Source organism: Syzygium oleosum, unplaced genomic scaffold, assembly GCF_021117445.2.
Source record: "Syzygium oleosum isolate NSW1041296 unplaced genomic scaffold, Sole_v2.1 Sole_v2.03, whole genome shotgun sequence".
Classification (NCBI taxonomy): Eukaryota; Viridiplantae; Streptophyta; class Magnoliopsida; order Myrtales; family Myrtaceae; genus Syzygium; species Syzygium oleosum.
The window spans coordinates 6,752,410-6,777,240 of NW_026607487.1; the positions used below are offsets into that span (position 1 = coordinate 6,752,410).

The 24,831-nt window shown below is 37.8% G+C and overlaps 1 protein-coding gene across 1 annotated transcript; it reads right to left on the reverse strand.

The window, feature by feature from the left end:
- Positions 1–650: 650 nt before the first annotated feature.
- LOC115687432 (E3 ubiquitin-protein ligase UPL6) lies at positions 651–24,831 on the reverse strand. The gene is made up of 26 exons (XM_030612991.2): positions 24,242–24,831; positions 23,085–23,182; positions 22,643–22,770; positions 21,209–21,320; positions 18,974–19,154; positions 17,029–17,211; positions 16,231–16,413; positions 14,678–14,759; positions 14,387–14,505; positions 13,929–14,227; positions 13,739–13,835; positions 13,392–13,532; positions 11,119–11,202; positions 10,955–11,041; positions 10,647–10,787; positions 10,415–10,540; positions 9,819–9,917; positions 9,104–9,171; positions 8,743–8,809; positions 6,272–6,442; positions 6,102–6,191; positions 4,175–4,255; positions 3,529–3,602; positions 2,933–3,004; positions 2,693–2,782; positions 651–1,239 (listed from the first exon to the last, which is right to left on the reverse strand). The coding sequence occupies exons 1-26, from the start codon at positions 24,398–24,400 to the stop codon at positions 1,173–1,175; spliced, it is 3,099 nt and encodes a 1,032-aa protein (XP_030468851.1). The 5' UTR covers positions 24,401–24,831; the 3' UTR covers positions 651–1,172.

The following is a 24,831-nucleotide window of genomic DNA, read 5'->3' on the forward strand; positions in this document are numbered from 1 at the left end:
AAGTAAATATTCACGCCTAAAGTCCTGCCAAAATCATGATAAAAAAATCCAAACAGAATCTCTCCCTCAAAGGAAATAATATTGATCGGAACGTACCTGGCCTTCTTTCGTGGACGTGGCATTTGAAGGTCCTTCTACGGACAGGGATTTCCTATTTGGAATAAGCTAATTTAAGACAATCGTAAAACGCGAACGATTCGAACTTTCAGGACGTAGAGAAGAGACCTAAGCCCGTCGATAACCATTGCTCATCAAGAGCATTGCCGAGAAATGGATGAGAGAGACCTATGACAACTATCACTGTCGGACATGGCAGGTCGAAGCCCAACTAATGAAAAGTTCATAAAAACCGACATCGATGGCACAATAAAGGAGATCGACATTGGCAGCACAACTTGATAGGATCTTTCTTTCCAATTCAAATAGCAACTCCATTCATACCTGAACAAGAATTCAATGGAGATCCAAGTGAACCTCCAAGGAATCAGAATTACCTAAAACTGACTAATCATACGTATAACAGTAGATATGTATGCATCGTGTATATGAATACAAAAAGGACTTCAGCCAAATCTGATTTGATCCTTAATCCATCAATACCAGCATAAATATTAACATAATAACATCGCGAATGAATTCGGACCCATCCGAGACTAGAAGTAGATTATATTCATCCCAACGTAATTCTTTCGATGAAGAACGCTCCGTTGATTTCTACAAAATACCATTTCGAAAGTTTCTTCTTGAAATCCAACTGCAAGATAGGGCCATCAATTGGTGGCTTCCAGAGAGATGCAATCATCGACACAGATACAAGAGCTGAACCTTCACTGTACACGACTCGATATGCTTTCCTAGATACAAACTAAAGATCGATCTGTAAATTAAATGACAAAGACAACTTCCGAAAGCTTTTCGTACATCCAATTAATATACATAGGATCTCTCTACTGCATCTTACGAACCCCATATGTACAGTACCAGGCCCCCCATGAATCGACACCCACTCGACCTGGGCTTCAGCAATCACCACAGTTCTGTGGAGGCTTAGATGTCCTTGGGAGACTTTGCACGAGTGACATCTAAAACCCAGGCCTCGCGCCCACTGAATGTCGAGAACCCTGACATAGGAGCGCTCCAGAGCGTGCTCGGAAGATAATGTGACATGTAGATCAACTCAGGTCGAAACCAGCCTCCGCATTTATTGCGTACAGCAATTTTGCTTCCATCTGCTCTTTGCTGCAGAGATTTGGGCGTTTAAAAGCACGTTACACAAAATTAATAGAAACCCAGTGGAGGATTATTTCGTTTATACATAAGAAAGATCAACTATACGGCACCAAAGGGGAGCAAGCCCACATGAAAAAAGAGCTCAAAAAACTAAAGCCATACACAAAACAGATATCATAACCAAAAGAGCGCTCAACTACATGATAAATCATAAATTACATCAACCAAATATCAACCTAAGCATTTACATACATATGCAAGTTTCCACTATCCAAAAGTATGAAACTTTTGAGCAAATGACGAAAAGGGTTGAATAAAGCATGGATGAAATCCCTGAAGACTGAAGAACATGTGAAAAATAAACATGACCTTTTCTCCTTGTATAGTGAATATTGTTTGAGGCTCTAATCTAATGGCAACATGCATATTTGGCCTGTCGGCATCATGCGCTGCTGTACATAGAGCTCTTCGTATATAATAGTGTTATTTCTTTTTCCTTTCTCCTTTTCTTTTTGCGTTGTTAGAAGGGAAAATAAGCGGATAAATTACTTTTCCTTTCAACATAAAAAAGTTAAAATTACTAGGAAGATAATGACATAAAGCAGTGAGCACATGGATTCACACGGTTGGCAAAGTGATACAACAAAAAAACTGCCAAGAGTTGTGCTAACACACCAACTAATGTAGTGCCATAACAATGAAGAAGGTTGTGCCACATAATGACTTCAACCGACCGTACATAAAAGATGGGCTCTACATGTAATACATCAGCAAGACGTGTAGATTGATTATACAGCCCAAAACCAATAGAATAATTCATAGACAAAGAGTTCACACTGTCTCAAATCATGTAAGCAAAGAGATAATAGATGAAATAGTTGCATGATAAAATCTTATAACGTGCACAGGTGCAATATGTTGGTTCTTCAATAACTACATCCCTGTACGAAGTATAATGCAGATGACTGGATGACAACTTCTTCTGTCTAAAAAATTAGTAAAACCATGATCATTGATAAAAAAAAATCTATATTTTAGTCATGTCAATGGGATTTTTGTGGAAGAAAAGGTTAAGAATACATTCTTTTTTTTATAATAAGATTAAACAGGGAAAACCAATTCAATCTCGTACTATCGCACGGATCTTTCAAAAGAGAGCTTATCCCACCAAAATAGAAAGAGACCAACAAGATTACGAGATGTGCATAGCACGGATAGTATAAGTCCTGCTCAAGTAAAATAATGTTTTAACATGTTGACCATGCTAGGATTACTTGCATCGCTGGCAACTCAAGCAAATGTGAGCAACGATGTTTCAAGACACCGACAGCAGCAAGGAACCATATATGTCGGAAATGCATGTGTCTTTAGGTTATCAAGCAGTGAGGATGATCCTAGTGGATATTGCAGGAGAAGATCCAAAATTAGGCCCCAGAAAAACATATAGGAGAACTGGACAAACCTTCTATATGGTGGCAGTTTTAGCAGATTCATACAAGTGGCTGATGTAGGCAATCGGTCCAGAGCTTCTTCAGAAGCACTACCAGCAGCCCTGGCAAAACTTTTACTCAAATAAGAAAGAAAAAGGATAATCACAGACAAACATGATAAGAACATCCATACAGCACATTTATACCCATCAATTATAAAACTAGGATAGAAAGACCTTTTGTGGAAGCAGATTTAGCTCGATGTATCTTACCTTTGTACGCAGAATGACGGCTCCAAGTATCTGAATCCAAGCAATGGTCCTCGAGAGCACCCTGTCACAAATCTGAAGCAAAAGAGACTGACTATTAATTGGTATATTTCACGAGTCGATTTGAAATTCTTCAAGGCAAAATATAGAGCAGGATACTGACATGAAGTTCCTGGGACAACAAATATCAAATAAAACAGAGTAATGGTATATGCAGAAAAGTTTTTTCCAAAACTTTTACAAAGAGTTGAAGAGGCAAACATCCATTGGATTTTGTGTGTCCCATCATTTAATGAACGTACCCACTTGCTAATTCACATAATAGGTGTTCGCTACGTCAACTCTTAGCAAAAAATAAAAGCATTACCCTATGAATAAATTACTTATACAAATCGAAAGGAAAGATAGGATCCAATAGTTTAGAAGGCAAACACATGAAAGAAAAAATCAAAAGATCTAAAACTATGAAAAGGTAAGAAGTTCCATAGATGAGGAGAAAATTCCAAGGCATAGCTTAGAATCTAGCTGGACCAATCATCAAACAGCTTAAAATCTTGCCTAAATGAAATTCATAGAAGCAATAAAGGTGTCAAACTCACTTCAAAAATTTCTTTTGATTTTCAGATGAGAAACCCTTGATAACTCCCCAGAACATCTCGATGACATAGTGCTCCTGTCATATTAAGGACACGCATAAAAAAAGTAACCTAATCAGATAGTCTCCCTGCAACAATTAGATATTTAATAACGCAAATACATCCTGTAATATTTCGATGATATATGAAGTAAGACAACCACTGGCCATTAAATCTTGTATAAGCAACATAAGCAGTAGCACTTTGCAAAGTCTTTCGTCTCACCGAACCAAATAAAATCATGAAAACCAAATTCCACAAACTTACAAGGTTCATTTTACATCAACGGTCCCTGCAGCGATATAATAAGAATGCCAAATGAAACTCCCATTATAAAACTTTGCTAATGAACAGCAAATTCACAAACCCACCAGTTTGTTCATTTGTACAGCCTTTCTCAATCTTCAAAAATATAAGAGAAAAAGAGGCTTTACCATCCCTCAAAGCAATCAAGCAATACTCACTCTCTTCATTTTAAAGAACAAAATGCAACAGCTTGCTCAGAGACAGCCAACAATACCCAAGATAAGATCCACAAGCCGAACAAAAGTACAAAATCATTCTACCAATTAGCAACATAATCCCGTGCCTGGTAAAGACAGAAACTCACACTGTGATAACCGCCTGCGTAGGTGGTGTTACTCCGCAAGTCATCAACATCCAAGCTGTCCAAGGAACCTGATATAAGAAGCTGTAGAAAGAAAGGATGAATCACATACACATAGAAATAGAATTCAAGAATCCGGTGTAGGAAGAACCTATGACAACAAACAACTACAACGGACAGACAGAGAGAACCCTCTTAGCCCAAATGTATCCAACTTAAGGCCCTGTCCCAACCTAGATATCGAAATAGACAATAACCAACCAAATCTCTTTGAACGCTTGGAATTAACAGGCCAGAATTATTCGGACAAGAGAGATGTGAAGCGGACTATATCCCAACGACGCATTATGAATATCCTACGCCCAAATTAAAGCATTTTAAAAGTTGACTTAATTTGCTAATAAATATTAGTCAACTCGTTTGTCTTTCTAAAGATATTTGCATTTACTTTTAGAAAATGAAATAAAAACAAAAACTCTATGAACTCTTTCATATGGTATAAGTCAGTCTTTAGTCCTCGTAATTACTTGTTACAATCTCTAAAACAGAAAACCAACTAGACAATCTCTCACCTTCCACATACCCATAATGCCCCCATATTAGTATGAATAAGTATACTAGAAAAAAAAAAGTATACTAGAGGTCCCGCAGTATTAGCTGTGTTTTAGGGTAGCATACTCAGAAAATCAATAAAAACAATAGATACTGAAATAGGTAATTAGAATTCCAAATCAAAATAAGGAAAGACAATGTATAAATTAATAAATAAGATGAAAGGTGTCCTTGATGAGAGTTGAAGAAATTATACTAACAAATCTAAGCAGCACTGGAGGGGCACTTGCTGAAGAACAATATTACAAGAATTAATATGTTCAGTAAAGATTGAGACGTTTTACAACCAAGTTGACAAAATCAGGCTGAATAAAGTCATATGGGATGAGAAGGTTGTCATCTAGGAAAGCTCGGGGAGTGATGTGATGATCAAAAGACTACTTTGCGACTTTTAAAATATTAGTGGAATGGAGGTTAGTGGTCATGTGGCAGGTGGCTTAACTCCAAAGTTATAATCTACCCACTATTATAGTTTCATGTATTATCGGTATCACCAGCTTCAGCCAAGAATTATTTCACTTTATCATTTTAACATTTTCTTATTTGTATTCATGCGTGCCTTTCGACCTACTTAATGCTGTTAATTCACACTAATAAATACTTGAAAATTTGAGTATATAGGTAGGAGAAATTTGGAAATGTTTGAGTAAATGTCAGGCAACACCCATGCCCCAGTGTCCAACTGGATCAGTCTTGAGCTGATTGCGTTCAATCAGTTAGTCTTTCAGCTTCCACCCAACCCATGGCGTTTCCAAAATAACATCTAATTCATTTAGCTTAGACACATGAAATCAATTATGCCTCTTGGTCCAACAAGATCACTAATGTTGTTCCTTTTCAATTCTACTATGATATATAGCCAATGACATGTGCCTAGCGAAGAAGAATAATGAACAAAAAACCCATGGAAGAACATCTGATGGTTCAGGCAATGAATTAAGACAACTATAAAAGTCAAAGCATAAAAAACTAACAGACTCCATAAAAGGGTACAACCCTACCATAAGAAAACGAGTGGCCCAGTTAGAAAAAATATGTATTTAGAAAATCATGGAAGTATGGCCCATAAACCAATCATGCCATAAAACTTAGGAACTTCAAAACTAGCGATAACCCAAAACCTGTAACCAGTGTTAACTTAGTCTCAACTTTTTCCCAAAAAAATTTAGGCTAAAAAGCTATCTCCTTCTCTTCAATCTGGATGGACCGAAAGTTAAAATATCTACCAAAATTTCAATTGCCAGTAAGACTAAAAGTAGGACAGCCAGCAATTACAAGCATATTGCAGTATGGCATTTTTCTTTTGTAAAGGCAGTACCTGCAGTTCATGCTCGTTAAACATATCTATCCATTCTTTCTGTATGAGCTGCTGAAATCCTCTCAGAAAATGCAAACTTTGTTGCCTTATCTGAAATAACATTAAATGAAATGTCATATTTGCACTCAGGAAAACTAACTCCAAAGAGGAATAAATGGAATTCATCAAACCTGAATATTCAGACGATGATTTGCCACAAGATGTATGAACGTGATGACACTTTCATTAGTAACACGCTTGTTTTTCCCTCCAGGAAGAAGCTCTTCTTCTGTTTGCTCCCCATACTCATTATTCACAATGACGAAGTACAACTCCAACTCTGATATGTCACCGTCATAATGCTGCCAACAATAGTCGGTGAAATTATCATCAAAACCTCATTGTTTCCTATCTAGTCAACCATACAGGAAAATATAGAATTTATGGTCAGCCGAGTAGGCAATTGATCTGGAAAAGCTAAATCACAACTGGAGTATGAACTCTAGAAGGAAGTACAAGATAAATGCTCTTCTAGGGCTTGTAAAACTTGCATAGTTTCTGATAATGATTGATCCTAATTTGGAGTACCAAACCTCTTGCATATTTCCATGGAATTTGATAAATTCCCATGAACTTGTCCAGCAGAAGCTTAGTGAATTTTGAGATGTTACATCCACTGCACAAAATCTACCCAAAAGGTTCTTAGGGATATTTCTAGCCATCGATCATCTAACAAAAGGTCATGGGCTATCATGTTTTTGGTTTACCAAGGAATCGTTCAACTTAGTTTTCTTGACAACAATATCACAATATATTCTTTTCCGTTCAAATATTATTTAAGTCCTTTCCAAATAGACCCTTACTCTCCTCTATCTCATCGAAGTTGAAATTTTTCGTAATAAGTAAAATTTCGTTCTTTATATTTTCTAGCAGACCAAATTCAGAACATGGTCACATCACAAGTCGCCAAGGAACTCTTCAACTCTTTGTAACTCACTAACCCAAAAAAATGGTAATAGAATTATCTTTGGCAACTGAAGTGAAAGGAAATTTGCTTAGTTCTACTAAACTGACCAATAAATGCTCAACTTTTATATGTAAGCATAATTGATGCAGAACTTTTCATGCCAAAATCAGGGTTAAGATAACTTGTGCAGAGGTGGTTCTGCCAACTCAGCTTTTGAGCTAGTTAAAAGTGCATCTGGCATAATCTCGATTAGCTCCACCAATTACCTTGCTTGAGATATATATATATATATATATATATATATATGATCTTTTTTGTATGGAAGCATTCAGCATGATTGACCAGGCCACTGACAGAGGTTTATGACTAGTTTTAGGATAGGAAATCATATGATTTCACCTTTTGTTTGCTGTTCAAACAATAACCAGTTTTATATGGTGGAGCCTGACGAAGCATGAATAAAAAATGCATTATAATGTATATATAGGCTGTTCACAATCAGAGAAAAAAAACTGTCAAAGAGTCCATCGGTTGTAGTTGGTGAGGGAGTCGATGGTTCTTAGCTGGCCAGCATCCCAGGGTGGAAAAGGAGGTTCTTCTCTAACAGATTATCTGTGAATCCCACAATGAAGGATCTAACCAGAAAGGTAGTCTGAGATCCACTTAAAAAGAAAAAGAAAATCAGAAAAGTTTGCCTGTTCAAAAGAATCACTATCTTCAGAAAGAGTGCATTGTCCAATGTAGAGATTTATCTTCATTCCCAACTCATATCTCAATTGCTTGGAGGCTTGGGTAGACACTGAAGTGATCTCGTCAGGTCTGTCCGAAGATGCTCTCAAGTATCACATTGCTAGATTGGGAGCAGTTGATCGGCCCATGGACAAAGGGTGTCTGGGTATCAATCCTCCCAATGTTTTCAAAAGGCTCTATTAGGCTAGTAATTTGAAGATTCATAGTGCAAAAGGATGCTGGCAGGAAAGAATGTCTTCTCAAAGGATAGAAATTAAAAACATAGCTCACAAATGGATTGTCTAGCACTTTGGAAATAGCTACAATAGAACAGGGAGGCTTTCTTTCAGCATGTCCATCTTAAGGACAGGAAAGGGAAAACAATTGGACTCTAACGTGATTCTAGCATCATATTTTATGCCTTGAACAAGGATTCTCTTAGAAGGTGAAGTATCCTAAGTATTATTGATTGACTTGAACACAGACTCTCTTGGAAGTAAGAACTGGGATTTCTCTACACAGACACTTGGCAAACGAGCTTTTAAATGCCAATAAATAATAAATGGGAAATTGAGTTGTGCCTCTCGGACTAGCTGTACCTGACAGATACCAATTTTTCAGTTAAAAGTAATATTTAACTGAATGTTCGGTTCAAACGATAGCTACTCAGTCTCCCAATAGGCGTGCCAGCCCGTCACTGCGGCCCCACCAGCGTGCCAGAAGCCGGGTAGTCTCTCCTTTGCCTATTGTTTCATCTGCTAGCTATGTTTTGTTTTGTCTTTCTTATTTTCTTTTGTTTTAATGTAGTGGAACACTTTCTCTACTATAGCTACTTGTTATTCTAATGATACCATAACTTGTCTCTCTCCTCTCACCAGCCATAGCAAAAGTTTAACACTGGCAAGCATAGCACATGAACCAAGAACCTTTGCCTGTCGTGAGTAAGCAGAAGAATAAGAAAATTACCTTCAAAAAAATAAGGTGACGGTACAACTCTGGGTCCAACGAAGGCAGGTCGTGGAGATAGTTGTACCTGATGCAAATAGTACAAATATAAGAAACAAAGAAAGGAACAGAATTCCCAGTCTTATTCTTTTTTCCCAAATAGAATTGCTCGATTAGTTACATTTTTAATGCCAAATGACCTATCAAAAAACCAGCCTCTGTTCGCCAGTGACTTTCACACAAATTTGTAGAGTTCAGATCCTTTAAATGGTTAACATTTTCAGGTGTGAAATGACACACCTAGATTCATGTATACACATTACCATGGTTGATGGATGGCTATTGACATTGATAGAGTGCAGAAATGGTAACAAAATCTTACTTTTGTTTTAATTTGCTCAAGAAGAAGGTCGCAAATGGTATGTCCACGAGAATCCCCTCATACATTGCCTACAAGTAGAAGATTTATTAAAACCTGCCCAACGCTATCAAACAGTTTGAACTGATTCAATGGATAAGAGTGGTACAAATAAAGGTTTTGGTGTACCGTTACAAAAATTTCAGTTCCTATGTAATGCAAAACAATTCAACATTACATGACAATAAGTCAAAATAAGTTTTGTAACGAACACAACATGAGTGAGAACCTATGGCTCCATAAAAGCTAAGCCCTATCAGAGGTGATGGTAGATTGGGCTCAATCCTACTTGAACTTTATGGTAGGAAAGCTAGAAAGGCACAAAATAAAGTGACTATCCACTCTCACAATTGGCACATCTCCTTTTTGTTTAAGAAAAAAAACCTGTATAAAACATCGTTTCTCTGTGGTGAAACTATAATATAGGTTAACAAAAAGGCCATTGGTACATAAAAACTAGTAATTTTAATCCATATAATGCCTGTTTAGCACATGAAGCAAGGAGATGCTGTCAAAACAAGGAGAGATGACATTTCATGCTGTCAAAACTAGTAATTTTTTAATGATTGGCTTTCTCAGTCCCCAATGCTTGTTTAATTATGCCTTCTGGAATGTTTTGCCGTCAAAACAAGGAGAGATGACATTTCATGAAGAGAAGCATCAGTAGTAGGAAGAATACCTTTGCCAAAAGAGTACCTAAAAAATGGAAGAACTGGAGATGCTGTTCATGTATCAAGCCCGACCCAGGATTGGGATAGAGCAGGTGATCAGCAGTTTCCTGTATCATGCAGAATAGTCAATATACAGATGTTTCATGACAACATCAAACCTAGAGGCAATTACAAAAAGGTCTAAGTTGTCCATATGATGAGCTTCAGATATACCAACTTGTTCATGAGGATATTAACTTTTGCTAGATTACAGGAAAACAACTAGTGGCCACCTCATACTTTGTAGCAGAAAACGAAAAAGCAAAAAGAATCACCAGCATAATATCAGCAGATCTTAGAGGCCACCAAGATCCATATAGAGCAATCTCATTATGACTTTACTAGAGGAGAGAAGTCCCGTATCCTAAAAGAGTGCAATTTCAGGAAAATATTATAAAGCATTAAGAAACAGAACCTGCATTCTTCCTCAAAGCAAAGGTTTGAATCAACTAGAAAAAGTTTAAGCATCTACAATTTCAATCATGCATAGGATCGTGATGGGAAATTGTGCATAAGCAGAAAAAACGAATGAAGGACTGAAGTTCGTAGCTATAAAGAACCAAACCTTAAACAATCCATATTGCACATCAAAGGCTGCTCGTGTTATATTTTCCATGAAATCCTTAAAAATTCCGCCACCATCAATACCAGCCTCCTCAACACCTAATTCATTGACAAAGGATACGCGAATCTGCGAGTAAAATGGCCATGTCAGCATTGAACAAACACAAAGCTACTCCTTCCTGCCCTTTATGTTAAGCTTATGTCAACTGAAAAAGTAATCAGAGAAATCTTACCAGTCCTCGAAGATCCTCTTCAGATAATGCACTCATCTGATTATAAGCATCTTCCAAGATATGGTCTCTCCGTATTCTGAACCGGTTTCTAGTAAAAACAGACTGAGAGCCATGTTTCTGCCTATATGCTGCTAACTGTGACTGCAAGATCGGTTTAAACAAATTAATCGTGGAATATTAAGTAAACACAAGCAAATTTGCATGACCCTCAATCACAATGACGATGTCAAAGTTCCGTGAAATAACCAATCTGCATGACAGCCAAGATTACTCATCAAAGGAAAAATTCTGATGTTCTAATCACTTACAGCAAATATCTTAACACGACTTGTAAACGGCACCAAGAAAGGAGCTTGCTTCAATATGTCATTAGCTCTGGTATTCTCCATTGCAGCCTGACAAAATGGCGTTGGCCAAGTAGCTGCATCAGTCATGGCACAACAATCCCAAAAATTAAATTCAAAATTGGTACCTGAGAGATAAAAAATTCGTTCACGCCATCCGCATGAAAGTCACTGGAAGGAGCAAACTGTCTTCTGTTGTTCCAATCTTGCAACTTCATAGGACTTCAAAAGTTAGAAGGGAAAACCACATCACAGCTTTCTCAAAATACTACTTTTGTTCTCTCAAAAATAACAGAGATCGCAGTTTATCCAGAATTACTTGCTAACTCGTGGGGAATATAAATTTCATGCCCAATGTTTGCAGATAAGACAGCTTTTGTTCTATGTTTGCAACAAGCTAAAGTTCAAGATACTGAGACTAGTTTGGGCTGAAGAACCTATTGATGATTAATTGTCTAATTGTTGGTTTTAGTTTTTTTTTTTTTTTTTTTTTTAGGGTGGGGGCAAGGATTGGGTGGCACTCAATTCTCTTTGGCAAGCAAACTGCAATAACATCTAGCTGTTTTGTACTGGCAGATTGTAATAGTTGTAAAAGTCAAGTTTCATTAGTTTTATAAGATGCATCAGATTTTAAATACATAAACGTATAGAATCTATAAGTATCACCATGCTTTTCTCCATAGTTGTACTTGTGAATTGGAAGTTTAATTACATCAGAACGTTGTCCTTGTGATTCCTAAAATTAACTTCAGAACAATCATTATAAGAAACTTTAATATGAATTTTAAAGTTCCATCACCATAGGAGATAAAACAATTTATATAGAATTATTATCTCAAAATCCCTATGGTGACTGAATACCAGAAAGTTCGCAGGAATCTGATTTTTATGCTTAAACTTGCATATTCATAGTGGTTCTTTTGAACTTTTTTATTAATCTTTCTTCAATGAAGACTTTTGGGAGGGTGAGGAGTACTGCTTCCTCGTTCTGAATAAATGTATCGAATAAATCAAAGGTAACCTTCTCTTCTAATGAATGGAACTAAACATAACTATTCAAAAAATACAGAATGTAAATAAGAAACCGATTGATCCGGTTTAGACAAAACTGTGGTGCTACAAGCATGAAAAATTAGCATATTCAAGCTGCCCAACCACTTCATCTCTATACTTCAACGACTGTACAAGCTAGAGAGAACTCTCAATTTCACTGCATCATCAACTTTCTAGAAAGGCATGAGCGAGAAAGAAGAGAAAAATCAAGATAGCAAAAGAGTGAGAAAGAAGAGAAAATCAAGCAAAAGTAACAGTTTTATGTAAGTTGATTTTCACAGTTTTCAATCAAGATTCACTTTTATCTCATGTCAGCACACCTGTCAATGAGTTATGTCTTTCAACCTGAAGAGACTGCAATTGATGTGCATGCCACAGTAGAATTCTAGAAGCTAATATCACAAGAACTATGATTTGAGATCACTTGTTCTAATAGAGTTGTTTGAGTTAGCATGCTAATGAAAAGTTGTTCGGTTTTCCAACTTTTACATTCATATTATACATGTTAACCCTATCGAAATGATTTACCATGGACCATTAATGACCATGCAACTATAGAAGTTAGTAGAAATTCTAACAGTACTGAAAATTAGGGACCAAGAAATACCAAAAATTGAACAATTCCAGTATCTAGTATTTTTCTTTGCAAAAGGATGGAGAAATCGCTGGAGAGTTCACCCACAAAGTACAAAAAGGATGGATGAAGTGGAGAAGTATATATGGTAATTTGCAAAACAGTCGTATAACACTTAAGCTTAAGAAAATATTCCATAAGATGGAAATATGACCAGCCATGTTGTATGGCATGGAATTGGAATGATTAACACCAACATATACACAAAATTAGTTTAGTAGACATAAGAGTTCTTCGTTAGATCGAGTGCAGTCAAGTGAGAAAAGACGAGATCAAAATGAATCTGAAAAAACAATAAACAGTTAACATTTGTCTCCTATCAAGTCTTGCTACCACTAAGACAATAAGATGTGTTTTGAAAATAAAAACAAAAAACCTTGGGATGGATTTAAGAGAGATGAAGTTCCTTTGGTGGCTTTCTTAACCATGAGCTGTGCATGAAAGAATTATCAGTACTGATTTTTAATAAGTATGGGAATAACTTTAACACATTATTTTTCCTGGCTTGCCAATATTATTCCTATTCGCCTATGATTTCAGTATCTTTAAGAAGATGAGCATGTAACTACTTAGGTGAATACGAGAGGGAAAGTCTTCCTTCATAGGATAGTACTGATTAGTTTATGCACCGAGTGTACTTTAAAATAACTGTAACTCAGCCTTTTTCCCAAGGTGACAAAGGAAAACCAGAACAAATCAAGAACAAACAACTACCTGAGAAAGAAGCTCAGAAGCTACAAGACTGACTCTGCCTTTAATGAGATCTAGGCGATTCATGCCATCAGCAGGGGCTTTAGAAGATTTCGGTGGATTTGGAGCGGTCATAGGCATCACCCACAAGAGTTGCCACAACGCCTGCAGGACGGAGGACCAAATCCATGTATGTAATTTCACAGACATTAATTGTAGCATCTGATCAAAGGCATTGATTTATGAATTTCCATTTATTACACATCTTGATCAGACTTGACAAAAAATTTTCTTTAACCACTGGAAGCAAAATAGTAATCTATCACATTTTCCACAAGGTGACAGTATGCTGATTCTCTGACAAATCTTACCTGCCTCAAAATTACAATCAAGCATCTGATATCCTTCAAGGAGAGGGGCTTCTGCTGCTCATAAAACTCTTCATTGTCAACAATCATAAGCATGTGCCTGGCCAAAACCAAAGAGCACTTCCAATCAATCATGAGAAAAGCTGATAAATGTTAATGGAGTACAACTCCAAAGTCAAAGATTTTATCTTACTTGTATACCGGGCAGAAAACAGCCAGCGGTAGAAGCCACCCTGATGATTCACCTCTCAAATAATCACATTCAGACAAAGTTGACCACTTCTCATTTTCATGGCATCGCTTCATAAAATTCCAAAGAACAGGTACCAGCTCTGTTCTGTAGGCTAACACCGTCATGATTCGTTCAAGGGGCAAAGTGTTGAATGCAACATGCAGAAAAGCACAAGCAGCGCTGATGGATGCCACCTCTTTCTCATCCACTCCATTATGTGAACCAACAACGCACGACAGTCCCCCAAACAGAACATTTGTCTTCTCCATATAATGACAAAGGTAAAAGAACCATAGAAATAAAGTAAGAAGAAGAACATAAGAGATACAATAGTAGGATTTACGAAAAACAATAAAGCTTTCAGAGAATCCAAGGAAATCTGATAATTTTACTTGAAAAGTTACTACAAGCTATCTCACCAATTGGAGAAGAAAGCGCGGATCAATTGCATTGACTATCTGCCGTTCCAAGTCCTTATCTAAGGATGGTTTTATCACTTCATCACCAGCCATGATGTCGTCCTCACCAAATGTAGACCCTGAACACCGTACATGCATACAGTTAGCGATCACAAAAAAGAGTTCACAACCAGTGCCAATCGTGGTCATCATCTAACAACCAGGTACAGAAATGAGCAACCTCCAAAAATCTCTGAAAGGACACGACAGAGAAAAGGCTTGATGAAGATGATAGTTCACAAGGAAACTTACCCTCATTGATCTCCATACTAGGTTGTTTTATAGGAGGAAGGGCGTCCAATAAAAAGGATGCGACAGCAGCAATATCTACAGCCTGATCATAAGATTGTAGAAGATATGAGAGTGTGAGATTCAGATTTATCAAACAAATAGTTCTTTTAGATCATATAAAACCAGCATCCTCAGCAATGAAAAAAAAATGATTGGAAAAACCACCAAAATGGAAAAGATAAATGAACATAATATCCCATACTATGCTTTACTAATGAACTCAAGCAATTGTTGCTGGCATCCTTTCTAAAGTGAACAGACAATATACAACAATAACACTAAAAAACTAGTGTTCAGAAATAGCCAAAGGGAAGCAGCTAGATGCCATGCGCGCTACTAACGAGTTTCCAAATGTTCAGTTCAGTGACAGTGAATCCTTCTTTCACATGTGTTAGAACCATACTTCTGAAAATCACAATAACAGAAACTGTAAAACACATAATTTCATGACCCTAGTCACAGGATATCCACTTCTTAAATCTATGAACATCTGTGACTAAAAAACAATCTATGAACATCTTTTGCTTTCAATCTAAAATATTATCATTTTGGAATTACATACTGTGGCAGTAATTTCATTCAGCTGTAAAGTTGCTACGAGGAAAAAATGGAAGTGGAGAACTACAAGGCAATCTAGCTGAAGCAAGCACCAACGACCCTGACTGATATGATTTTAGAAATATTATGTGGTGATTAACCTAAAAATCCTAATTAAGAATATGCGTTTTGCATATGTATTTAACAAACTAGATTCTTCCTTTCAGCCAACTTCCTGTGTAATCATGAACCAGTCTATTTTCAGCTAAATAAATTGAGCAAATTGCATGGGCCCCAGACTTTAGTTCAAATCATGAGAAGAGTTTTAACAGAAAGCTTCTAGTAAAACAATTTGAATAATAAGAAGACTTCAAAAATGAAACCGTAGGTGGTGAAGCACCCTCTACAAGTTTCTTTCATCCATGTTCATCCATCCCTTTTCAGGCAAAAGATTACATAACATAAAACTGGTGAGATTTAATACGACTCATATGCAACTGCACTTCCTAGGCTTGGCATCCCAATGCCTGCTATCATTTATCCAAGAGCATGACGACATCAAGATTTAAGACAGTTGGCAATTAGCAAAGGACAAAACTAGGATATGGATAAAACCTCTGAAGCATATTCTTCTTTAAAAAACATAGTTTAAAGCATGGAAAGAAGGATGAAAGTTTTTTGAGAATCTTCTTAGAGTAAGGACAACCAATAAAAATTAATTAATCCTTGTTAAAACTTTTCAGCTCATACACGAGAAAGGAAAATACTGGGTCTTTTTGTTCATGAGTGAACGAAAATTGCCCAAGACAAATTTGAATTACCATAGTTTGGGGATATAATCACTGCACTTTCATCAGCGAATTATTTCTCAGCATTAGTGTACTACGTTCCTTGTTAAAAACTTTAAAAGGAGGTAATCCTGTGTGCTACGATTATTGAAAGGTTAATCAAACAGATGGGAACTGCAACTGCTGTACCATGTCAAAACTGCAGCCGGGATGAGATAAAGCAATTCCAGCAGTTTCCAACACATTCCCAAGGAGGCAGGCATAGGCAGGAAAATCAAGAGATAAATCCTTTGGTAATATATTAGCATGATTGTTCACACAGAGTGCCATCTGATGTATGTAGTGTTGACTCAAGCCTTGTGCTGCAAAAACCTGGAAAATGAGCATATCCATCATCAGAGCCTTTGTTTTAAAATATTTTTTCTAGGTATTTTTCTATGTAGTTCAGTTTGAAGAATCCAAAGAATTGACAACCTACACATTTAAAAGAAGGATACTATCAATAGTTGGGTGCAAAGTGGCTTTATCTTATTCTTCCTTTTTCACTATGTGTCTTCTATCTTTGTATTTTCCTTTCCTCTTTGGTGTGTGTGTGTTTGCGTGAGTGTGTGATGGGGAAGGGAATGCTTATTAGAGTTTTCACTGAAGGAGGAACAGAAGTTGAGAGTACATACAGGGAGCACATATCCATATATGAGCTCATTGGAGAGAGAATTTATATCGTCCATTAAAGCAATTACTGCACATGCATTTTAATCTTCAATAACTAATTATAAAACGTTCTAAACAATCTAGATAAAATGGTTTTGCAGGAGACTTTTGCTTTCTCACGTACAGTTGTTGATATAATTAGTAACTAATCAACTGACATACACGCAATGTTCGAATACAAAGATACTGGCATTACAAAGATTAGTACAGATGATTCCCTAATGAAGAGATGCAAATGTACATTGATCTAAACAGAGAAAGATTAGAAAGGATCACCTCCTTCAGATGGGGGAAAAGTTGCCATAAGAAAGGAATCGTAAGAAGCTGACACGAAAAACTCCGTTGAGGATCGATACTTAAGCAATTACATGGCTCCTGACCGGTATGAGGGATCATTTGGCAAAGAACACACTCCAATGCAGAGATAGATCTACTGAAAATAAAACTTTTCCTAGTTTCCTGCATGTTATTATGGGTTAAGATGTCACATAAACAAGAGAGAATACAAAACATATCTAGTTTCAGTTATAAACAAATTACCAATGGACCGACACAAAAATAGTAATGGGTAAAAGTCAGATACACATTGAATGAAGTTCCATGACACTACATCTACAAATCTTATATGAAACCAATCCATTACAGATTTTCTCTAGTCAAGTCATTCAACAGAGAATAGATGGTACCCTCAATATATTTCAGTCTCATAACACATGATCAGATAATCAGGCCTAAACCATGAACTCAGGATCAATATACCCAGATGAATATGACCGAACAAGAGCAATTCCTCCAATTTCCACCCAATGAAACGAATAAACACTTCCATGGAACAACGAGCGCACACCTCCGAGCAGGAGGTTCGAAATATTTACAGTTCATTTTAAGGGGAACAGGACGGACTGCATGATGAATCCTTTGAACAGCTACACAACATAATTGCATACATTGTAATAGTTCAGGCCAAGCCACTTGGAGAAGCCCCCGTGATATAGGCCAGCGGAAATTGACAGAAATGTCAGAGCAATTGTTCTCACTCAAAAAGAAAGTAATTTTAAGATTATTTACATAACACAAGAATCTTCTGAAAACAGATAAAAGGGCAAAGTTTAGATGCTTTAGTAGACAATTTCTTTTGGCATATCATGAAGCAACTTATTGCTACAAGAGATTAATTTATAAATGAATTTATCCAAAATAATTAGTATTGCATTGTTTAATCAAAGTTTCTCAGGAAAAAATTATATACTAAAAGCATCATTTTGATAATTAAAAAATAAGACTTTTTTATGAACGAAAAAAAAGCAATTTACCAATATTATTTTTCTGATGACATGGAACTCCAAATCCTGGATAACTTGACAAAACAAGTAAGACACAAACCTAAGCTTAGGTGACATCCTACTAACTCTAAATTCATGAATTACTACAGAAAAAGACCAAAATCAAACTTTCAAGCAAGACCCCTCGTATTCTAATAAAGACATTCTGATCATTTCTCTAACCATTTATTTCCTCGATTGACTGTGTTAAAAAAAAAAAAAAAAAAAACAAAGGAACCTAGCAAAAGGTCTTGCATGAATTGACTTGGATTCACTACAACTTTGATCTCAACAAATTGCAAATTCTAAAGGAATTCTACCGCCATTAGCTGCTATAAATTAGAGGTTTTTTTTGGTCGACAAATTAGAGGTTAAAAGGGCATAAACAAATGTGGAAGTATATTTTCAAGAAATTCACATATATGAACTCAAAATTTCAGATGTTGAGGATGTCGTCCTCAAGCATCGGAGGATCCACTATATTTGTGTTTATAGACATATTCATCTGCTTCTACAGTTGCCACATCTGCCTTTCGCATGAAAATATCTTCCTTCTTGCAGATTTCTTTTTTCAGACTTCCTATAATGTTTGTTTATCCAGGACAAACATGCCAAAGAGAAAACCTAGACGAACAAAAACTTGTTCAGTTCTTCCAAATTTCAGAAATGTATTTATACAACGGTCCACTCGTAGTCCTCTAAACATCATCCAACATTAAAGGCTCAGAAGTCACAGCCAAATTAACTGGTGCTGTTTCAGTCATCTGAGACAGACCATGATCCCATGTTTGACTATAATGAGGCCGAATAAAGAAGCTTGGCGGAAAAAAGGGGGTTCACACTTAACACAACTACCAGAAAAAAAGATGACACAAATACAATGTAGAGAAGATGGATACCTGCCCTGCTAGAACAATCTCTCTAGACTTAGCAAACACACTTCCCTGCAAGAGATAACCAACCGTCTTACAAACCCATGGAAGTCTAGGATCTATCAGCAGAGCTACTGCCTCCAGCAAGAGAGTTATAGGTTGGCTAGATTCACTCGATGTCGTGATAAGTTGATCCCTGAATTTATATCTGTAATGACAAAAGGCTAAATAAGAACGTCAGATTATAATTAAAATCACTGAAAAGTTCCCTATTTATGTTTATCATGAGGAAGAAGACTCTTTAGTTGGAAGCAAGCTCCCTGAAAATCCATCACCCAATGTCAACTTACCATATTAATGAAATGACTAACAACATCACAGATATTAATAACATAAAGCAGTAAAAAATAAATCTAAAATGCAAGGGAGTTGCCAGAGACAACGGCTAACAAGTCTTACCGAACAGGAGTGCAACACTAAATACAACTCTTAACGCTTGCATCTTTAGTATTTCAATGTAGCTCTTACAAAACTTTCATCTAGCCTAGGCCAAAAACCTAATTCCTAGTCCTTGCATCTTTGGACTGGAGATTTTTTCAAATTGCCTCTCATATGTCCAAATCACCAGAGATGAGTTAATCTCATCGTGTCATCATTATGCACCACCAAACTTCTTCCACATTTGCATTTCTAGTTCAGATGTTAATTTGCACAGTTAACCAACATGTACAAGGGATGGATGATGAGATCACAAAACACAAGGTGTGGTGTGGCCAACTACACTGCTCATGATCTCTATAAGGCTCCTAGAGTCCTTTTCAGCTAGCAAACTCTTCATACGGTGTAAAGAGTAACAAGGGACATAATTTAGCAGACATCCAGAGTACTCACAATAAGGACTAAACCTTATACATTGCCTTTTCGATGGCCAAATAAATACAAGGGTCTTTTGCAGGGACATAGCAATGGTTATTGCTAGTGCCCAATGATTTGTTCAAACCCCACAAACAGTGAAGTATTCACCTGATGGAAGCTCAATCAACAAAAAAGTCCTATAATAATTATTTAACCACTCATCACAGCAGATTCTAAGCTTTTGTTCACATATCGCAGAAAACATGAGTAATGCAGCAGTTCCACATACAATATAAATAGATTTCTAAGGGTTCCATATTTGAACAAACAATCAAGCCATTAATAAACAAAATTACAATTTTGCATGAAACTTATTTTCAAATGGGAAACTACAGTTCACACCGTATATATCAGGTCCAATTACACTATACATCCTTTTTCACAGATTATATTTTTCGCCCTTCGATTACAATATCTGTAAACTCTTTAGCACTGTTGTTTGGAAACCCATTAAAGCCAGTGTAAGCTAATGTTTCACTTGATAATGGAAATGACATTATTATGATTTCAAATTTCTAGAAATGGGACACGACAAGCAAGCATGACCACTCTCCATCCTTTCTCAAGCTTCAATAAAACCACCCCTACACAAAATGTCCTATTGGGCACCACCAACATGCCCTCCACAGCCACTATTGCCACCGCAACACCCCCTGCACCGTCCAACCAACATGTATGATTTACCCATAAATCCACCCAACAAACACCAACTACAAAGCTTCACTATAGGCACCATACACATGAACACCCAGCAGACAAACGCGACACCACCACATCCATGACCATCCAAAACATTCAAATAACCACTGGAAATGGCTAGACAGACTCCCCCCCACCACAACCAAAAACAATGAAGTTAGAGGGCCCTATTTCTGGCAGATTTTCTTCCTAAGGTCCAACTGATCTTCACACCTTATCTTGCTCATGTCAATGGCTTTTTTTCCTCACCTTCACCTGCTATATGATTGTCTCTTGTTTATTGCGATGACCTGACACAAACAAGCACCACTCCCTCTCGAAATATGCATGATTGCCACTAGCACTTGTTTCTTCTCATTCTCTAGCCTTTTTCAATAGTTCAAGGCTTTGAAGAAATGTTATAGTAGTGATAAAGGATCAGTATGAAGAGGACAATAAAGGGAGAATTAGGAGGTGAAATATAATAATGTTAGGTGGAGGATGTGACATTTATATCCAACAATCTAAAAGTACTATTGTTGCCGCTGTGTTGAGGATGTAAGGTGAAACTAAGCCAAAGATATAGGATGAAAAATATAATTCTCCCTTTGCAAGTAATAAAATAACTCAGCAATTCTATTCACCAAAACATCTTTCAATACAACCAACCTATTTTTATATACAGCATCAATGCAAGAGTATGCAAGTCGTTTCACTCTAAAGTCCACCAAAGCCTGCCTGGACAGATAATCTTCTCCAGCAAAGAGGCTCACAAGGTCACCTGTTGCAGAACAAAGATTATTTCCCTCGCAGAGAGAAATTAACTAAAACATAATTGAACCATCCCTAACTCCAAGCAACGAACAAGAAAGATAAATATGAAACCACAAGATGATGGGCAACAAAGAATAAGAAGGTTCCAAATGTCAAGAACTATGAGTCTAATTTAGCAATTCATGGTCAAACTAGAACTATGTCCCTATTATTTGAAAGCCCAAGCATATGAAGAAAAAAACTCGCAGGAAGAAGAGTAAACACTAGAAGACTTTCACAAGATATATGACTGGCTGGGACATTCGAAGATTCGGGCAGCTCGGAGAAAAACCATCGTAGCCACCGAAATTATTGATATTTGACTTAGACCTGTCCTAAAAAAGTCGAGGCATTTCGAATTGTATGTTGACATGGACGAAGTCGGGAAAACCTCTGAAATTATTTCAATATTGGACCTTGGACATATAATAATTCCGAATCGAATATCTTTAGGAAGAAGATCTTTTGTCTCATGGTAGCCTGCTCCAGTCCCCTTACAAAACTTTTGTTATTGGGTTAGCCACACACTTCACATGTTATCATCAAATGACACAAGTATTGGATAAGCATCTACAACGCACTAGAACGTTGTCTCGCTATGACCTTCTCTTGTATTCTCAAAATTTCTGTCACTCCATCCTCGCAAGGGCAAAGAACCCGTCACTGTCTCAAGTGCGCGACCGAAGGCTCCAAGGAAGATAGAATAGGAAAGCACTCATCTTGGGGTGGGCTTACTACTTAGATGCTTGCAACAGTTATCCGCTCAGCACTTGGCTACCCAGCGTTAACAATGGACACGATAACCGATACCCAAGAGGTGCGTCCTTCCCGGTCCCCTCGTACTAGGGAAAGGTCCACTCAATGCTCTAACACCCACACCAGATATGGACAGAATTGTCTCATGACGTTCTGAACTCAGCTCACGTACCGCTTTAATGGGCAGTCGTTAGCCGGAGGGTGTAAGAGTAGATAGCAAAATGAAATTCCCTTTTCCCCTTATTTGACTCTTTGAATAAAATGCAATGGAGAAACCCACTGTGTTTCTAAATAAGCCCCCCAATGTCAAAGCATTTAGCATGTGAATCCAACCCTAGCAAATGATAATTGGGAAGCAAGCCCACAAGAACATCAAACTGCAAGTGAGAATAGTTTCATGCCTGGAAACTAAACAGTGTCCACAAGCAAGAAGTCATCAAAGGTCCCAAAAACAAGTAACAAACTATATACAAGTATATAATGTCAGCTCACACAATCGAGAAACTTTCGGAGAAAAATGGTGGGGAAACATACCACTATCATGAACGTATCTCCGAATAAATAAGCAGACCTCCAGAAGGATTGATAGGTCACCATCAATGTGTGCATTGAAGAAAAAAAGCAACTGACGAAGGAACACTGAATCTGGACCAAAACAATTCCTGGAATACGCAACAAATTTGAGCACAAATCAATTGCTTATACGAAGGAGAATAATCTATCAACCCTCCCCCCCCCCCCCCCCAAAAAAAAAAATAAAGGGGAAATAAGGGCACAATAAGAGACGTTAAACATTTTCCACGATGTTCACTAGTACATCCTCCTTCTATTTTCTGACCTGAAATATGTAATTCCTTGTAAATAAATGATCTTGCACTTGAGTGACAGCCATGACACACACTTTTCTGAAAACATTTTATTCTACCACTGTATAGCTAAGGGCAATGGTCTAAAAGTAAAGGTTTAACATATCTACCTGTCGACATTTTCACATCTCTTCCCATATGTCCTATAGAATTCCATTCTTACATCCAAACGGGCAGCTTCCACATCCTTTCTTCCTCTATAGCCTTTCTGCATGTACAAGTAGGTCAACACATTCACATATATACAAAACCACAATTCATTTTGCCACTCGAAGAGATAGTCTCGATCAAGGACTTGAAATTACTTGGGATTGAGAAAAGTGAGAAAATATCAATAAGGACAATCAACAATCTTAGACTAGATAAGATGCCTTGTAGTTCTTCATATGAGCAAATAGCTTCAACAACGCTAGAATCAACCTCTGCTCCGGCAAACACTTCTCTTTTACTTGTTGGCTAGAATTGTAAAATTTGGACTACGAAAGGCTCTTCCAAGCTTAACTCTACCCCCACCTCAATCAAGAAAAAGAAGAGGACAACTTTATTTTTCCCTGAAGTTGAATCAGAAACGTGATTTAATAAAGACTGATACCAGGGCAGGGGTCCATAAACCAAAAACCAATACATATTACCATCAGGAATAAATCAAATTCCATCATCTTTCCCATGATCCATGAACTGTTATTCCAACTTGAATCAAACCATCTGAATTGATGCCCATACTTTTACATTGCCTATCTCTACTTGTCTATGTGTATTTTTGGCAAACGTTATCAATAGTCGTAGCACCTGAAAGCATTTGATTCTTTGACACTTAAAGCCTTTCAACTTTATCAAGGGGCATGGCAACTATCATGGCGAATCTATCGAACTAATACTACGCGGAGAAGAGAAGCTTCCATTTCATCAAAAAGAATGATGCCACCAAAACATAAGCATTTGCCACTGAAAGGGATAGGAATGCCGACAAACCCAAATTAACATGCCCACTAAAACTGGCCCCTTTGCCAAGCAGAATTTACTCATCCAGATATATACAAGATCATCACCCATCCATTTCACAACAACAATATTCCCGGTCAATGCAAATCAAGTTTCAACAAAACTCGAAATTGGAAATCGCCCTCAACTCCAATGTAGCGCCACGAAACATCACTACAACTAGAAGCTCGTCCAAGAAAAAAGCCACATCACCATTCAGTCATCCACCAAAGCGCGCACAAAGCAGCAATTCTACATGCTAAGTTATATCCTCAGCCGAGCAAACCTGAATTTTGATGGCCGCCAGCGTCTGCTTCCGCAACCACGACCGCCGCTCCCGCTCCAGCCGAGTCTGCTCGACCAGCTTCTGCCTATCCCTCTCCTTCGTGCTGCGGCCCCCGAGAGCGACGCGCTTGCGCGACGAGGGATCGCCGCTGAAGAACATCCTTCAACAGGCAAAGAGTCCCCCCCAACTTCGCCCCCGCGCCCCAGAAAAAAAAAAAAGACCTAGCGCGAGACGATCGCGGGGGGCCGGGCGAGGCGACGCGAATTACCGGCGAACGAGAGAATCGCGGCAGTCGTCGCCTAGTCGTCCGAAGGCGGCGATGCGAAGAGAAACGAGGGGATTAGATCGGCGGCTCCGATTGCATGCCGACGGCGTCGGAGCTGGAAGAGCGAGGGGGAGGAGGAGGATCGGACGATCGATTGAAGACGAAGAAGAAGAAGGCGTGCTGCGGCGGAGGTCGAATCTTGCTCGCGCTCCTTGCCTTCGCGGTGTCGGTGAGGGCGACAGGGAGGAGGAGGAGGAGGAGGAAGAGGAGCTCGTTTTGCGTAACTTGGAGGAGGAGGAGGAAGACGACGACGACTTCTTCTCTG

Coding starts and splice junctions, on each gene's coding strand:
- LOC115687432 (XM_030612991.2), bottom strand. CDS start 24,400: ATGTTCTTCAGCGGCGATCCCTCGTCGCGCAAGCGCGTCGCTCTCGGG. Junction 23,183..24,241: donor TGGCGGCCATCAAAATTCAG/GTTTGCTCGGCT, acceptor TTGTACATGCAG/AAAGGCTATAGAGGAAGAAA. Junction 1,240..2,692: donor AAACTGCCACCATATAGAAG/GTTTGTCCAGTT, acceptor AAATCTCTGCAG/CAAAGAGCAGATGGAAGCAA.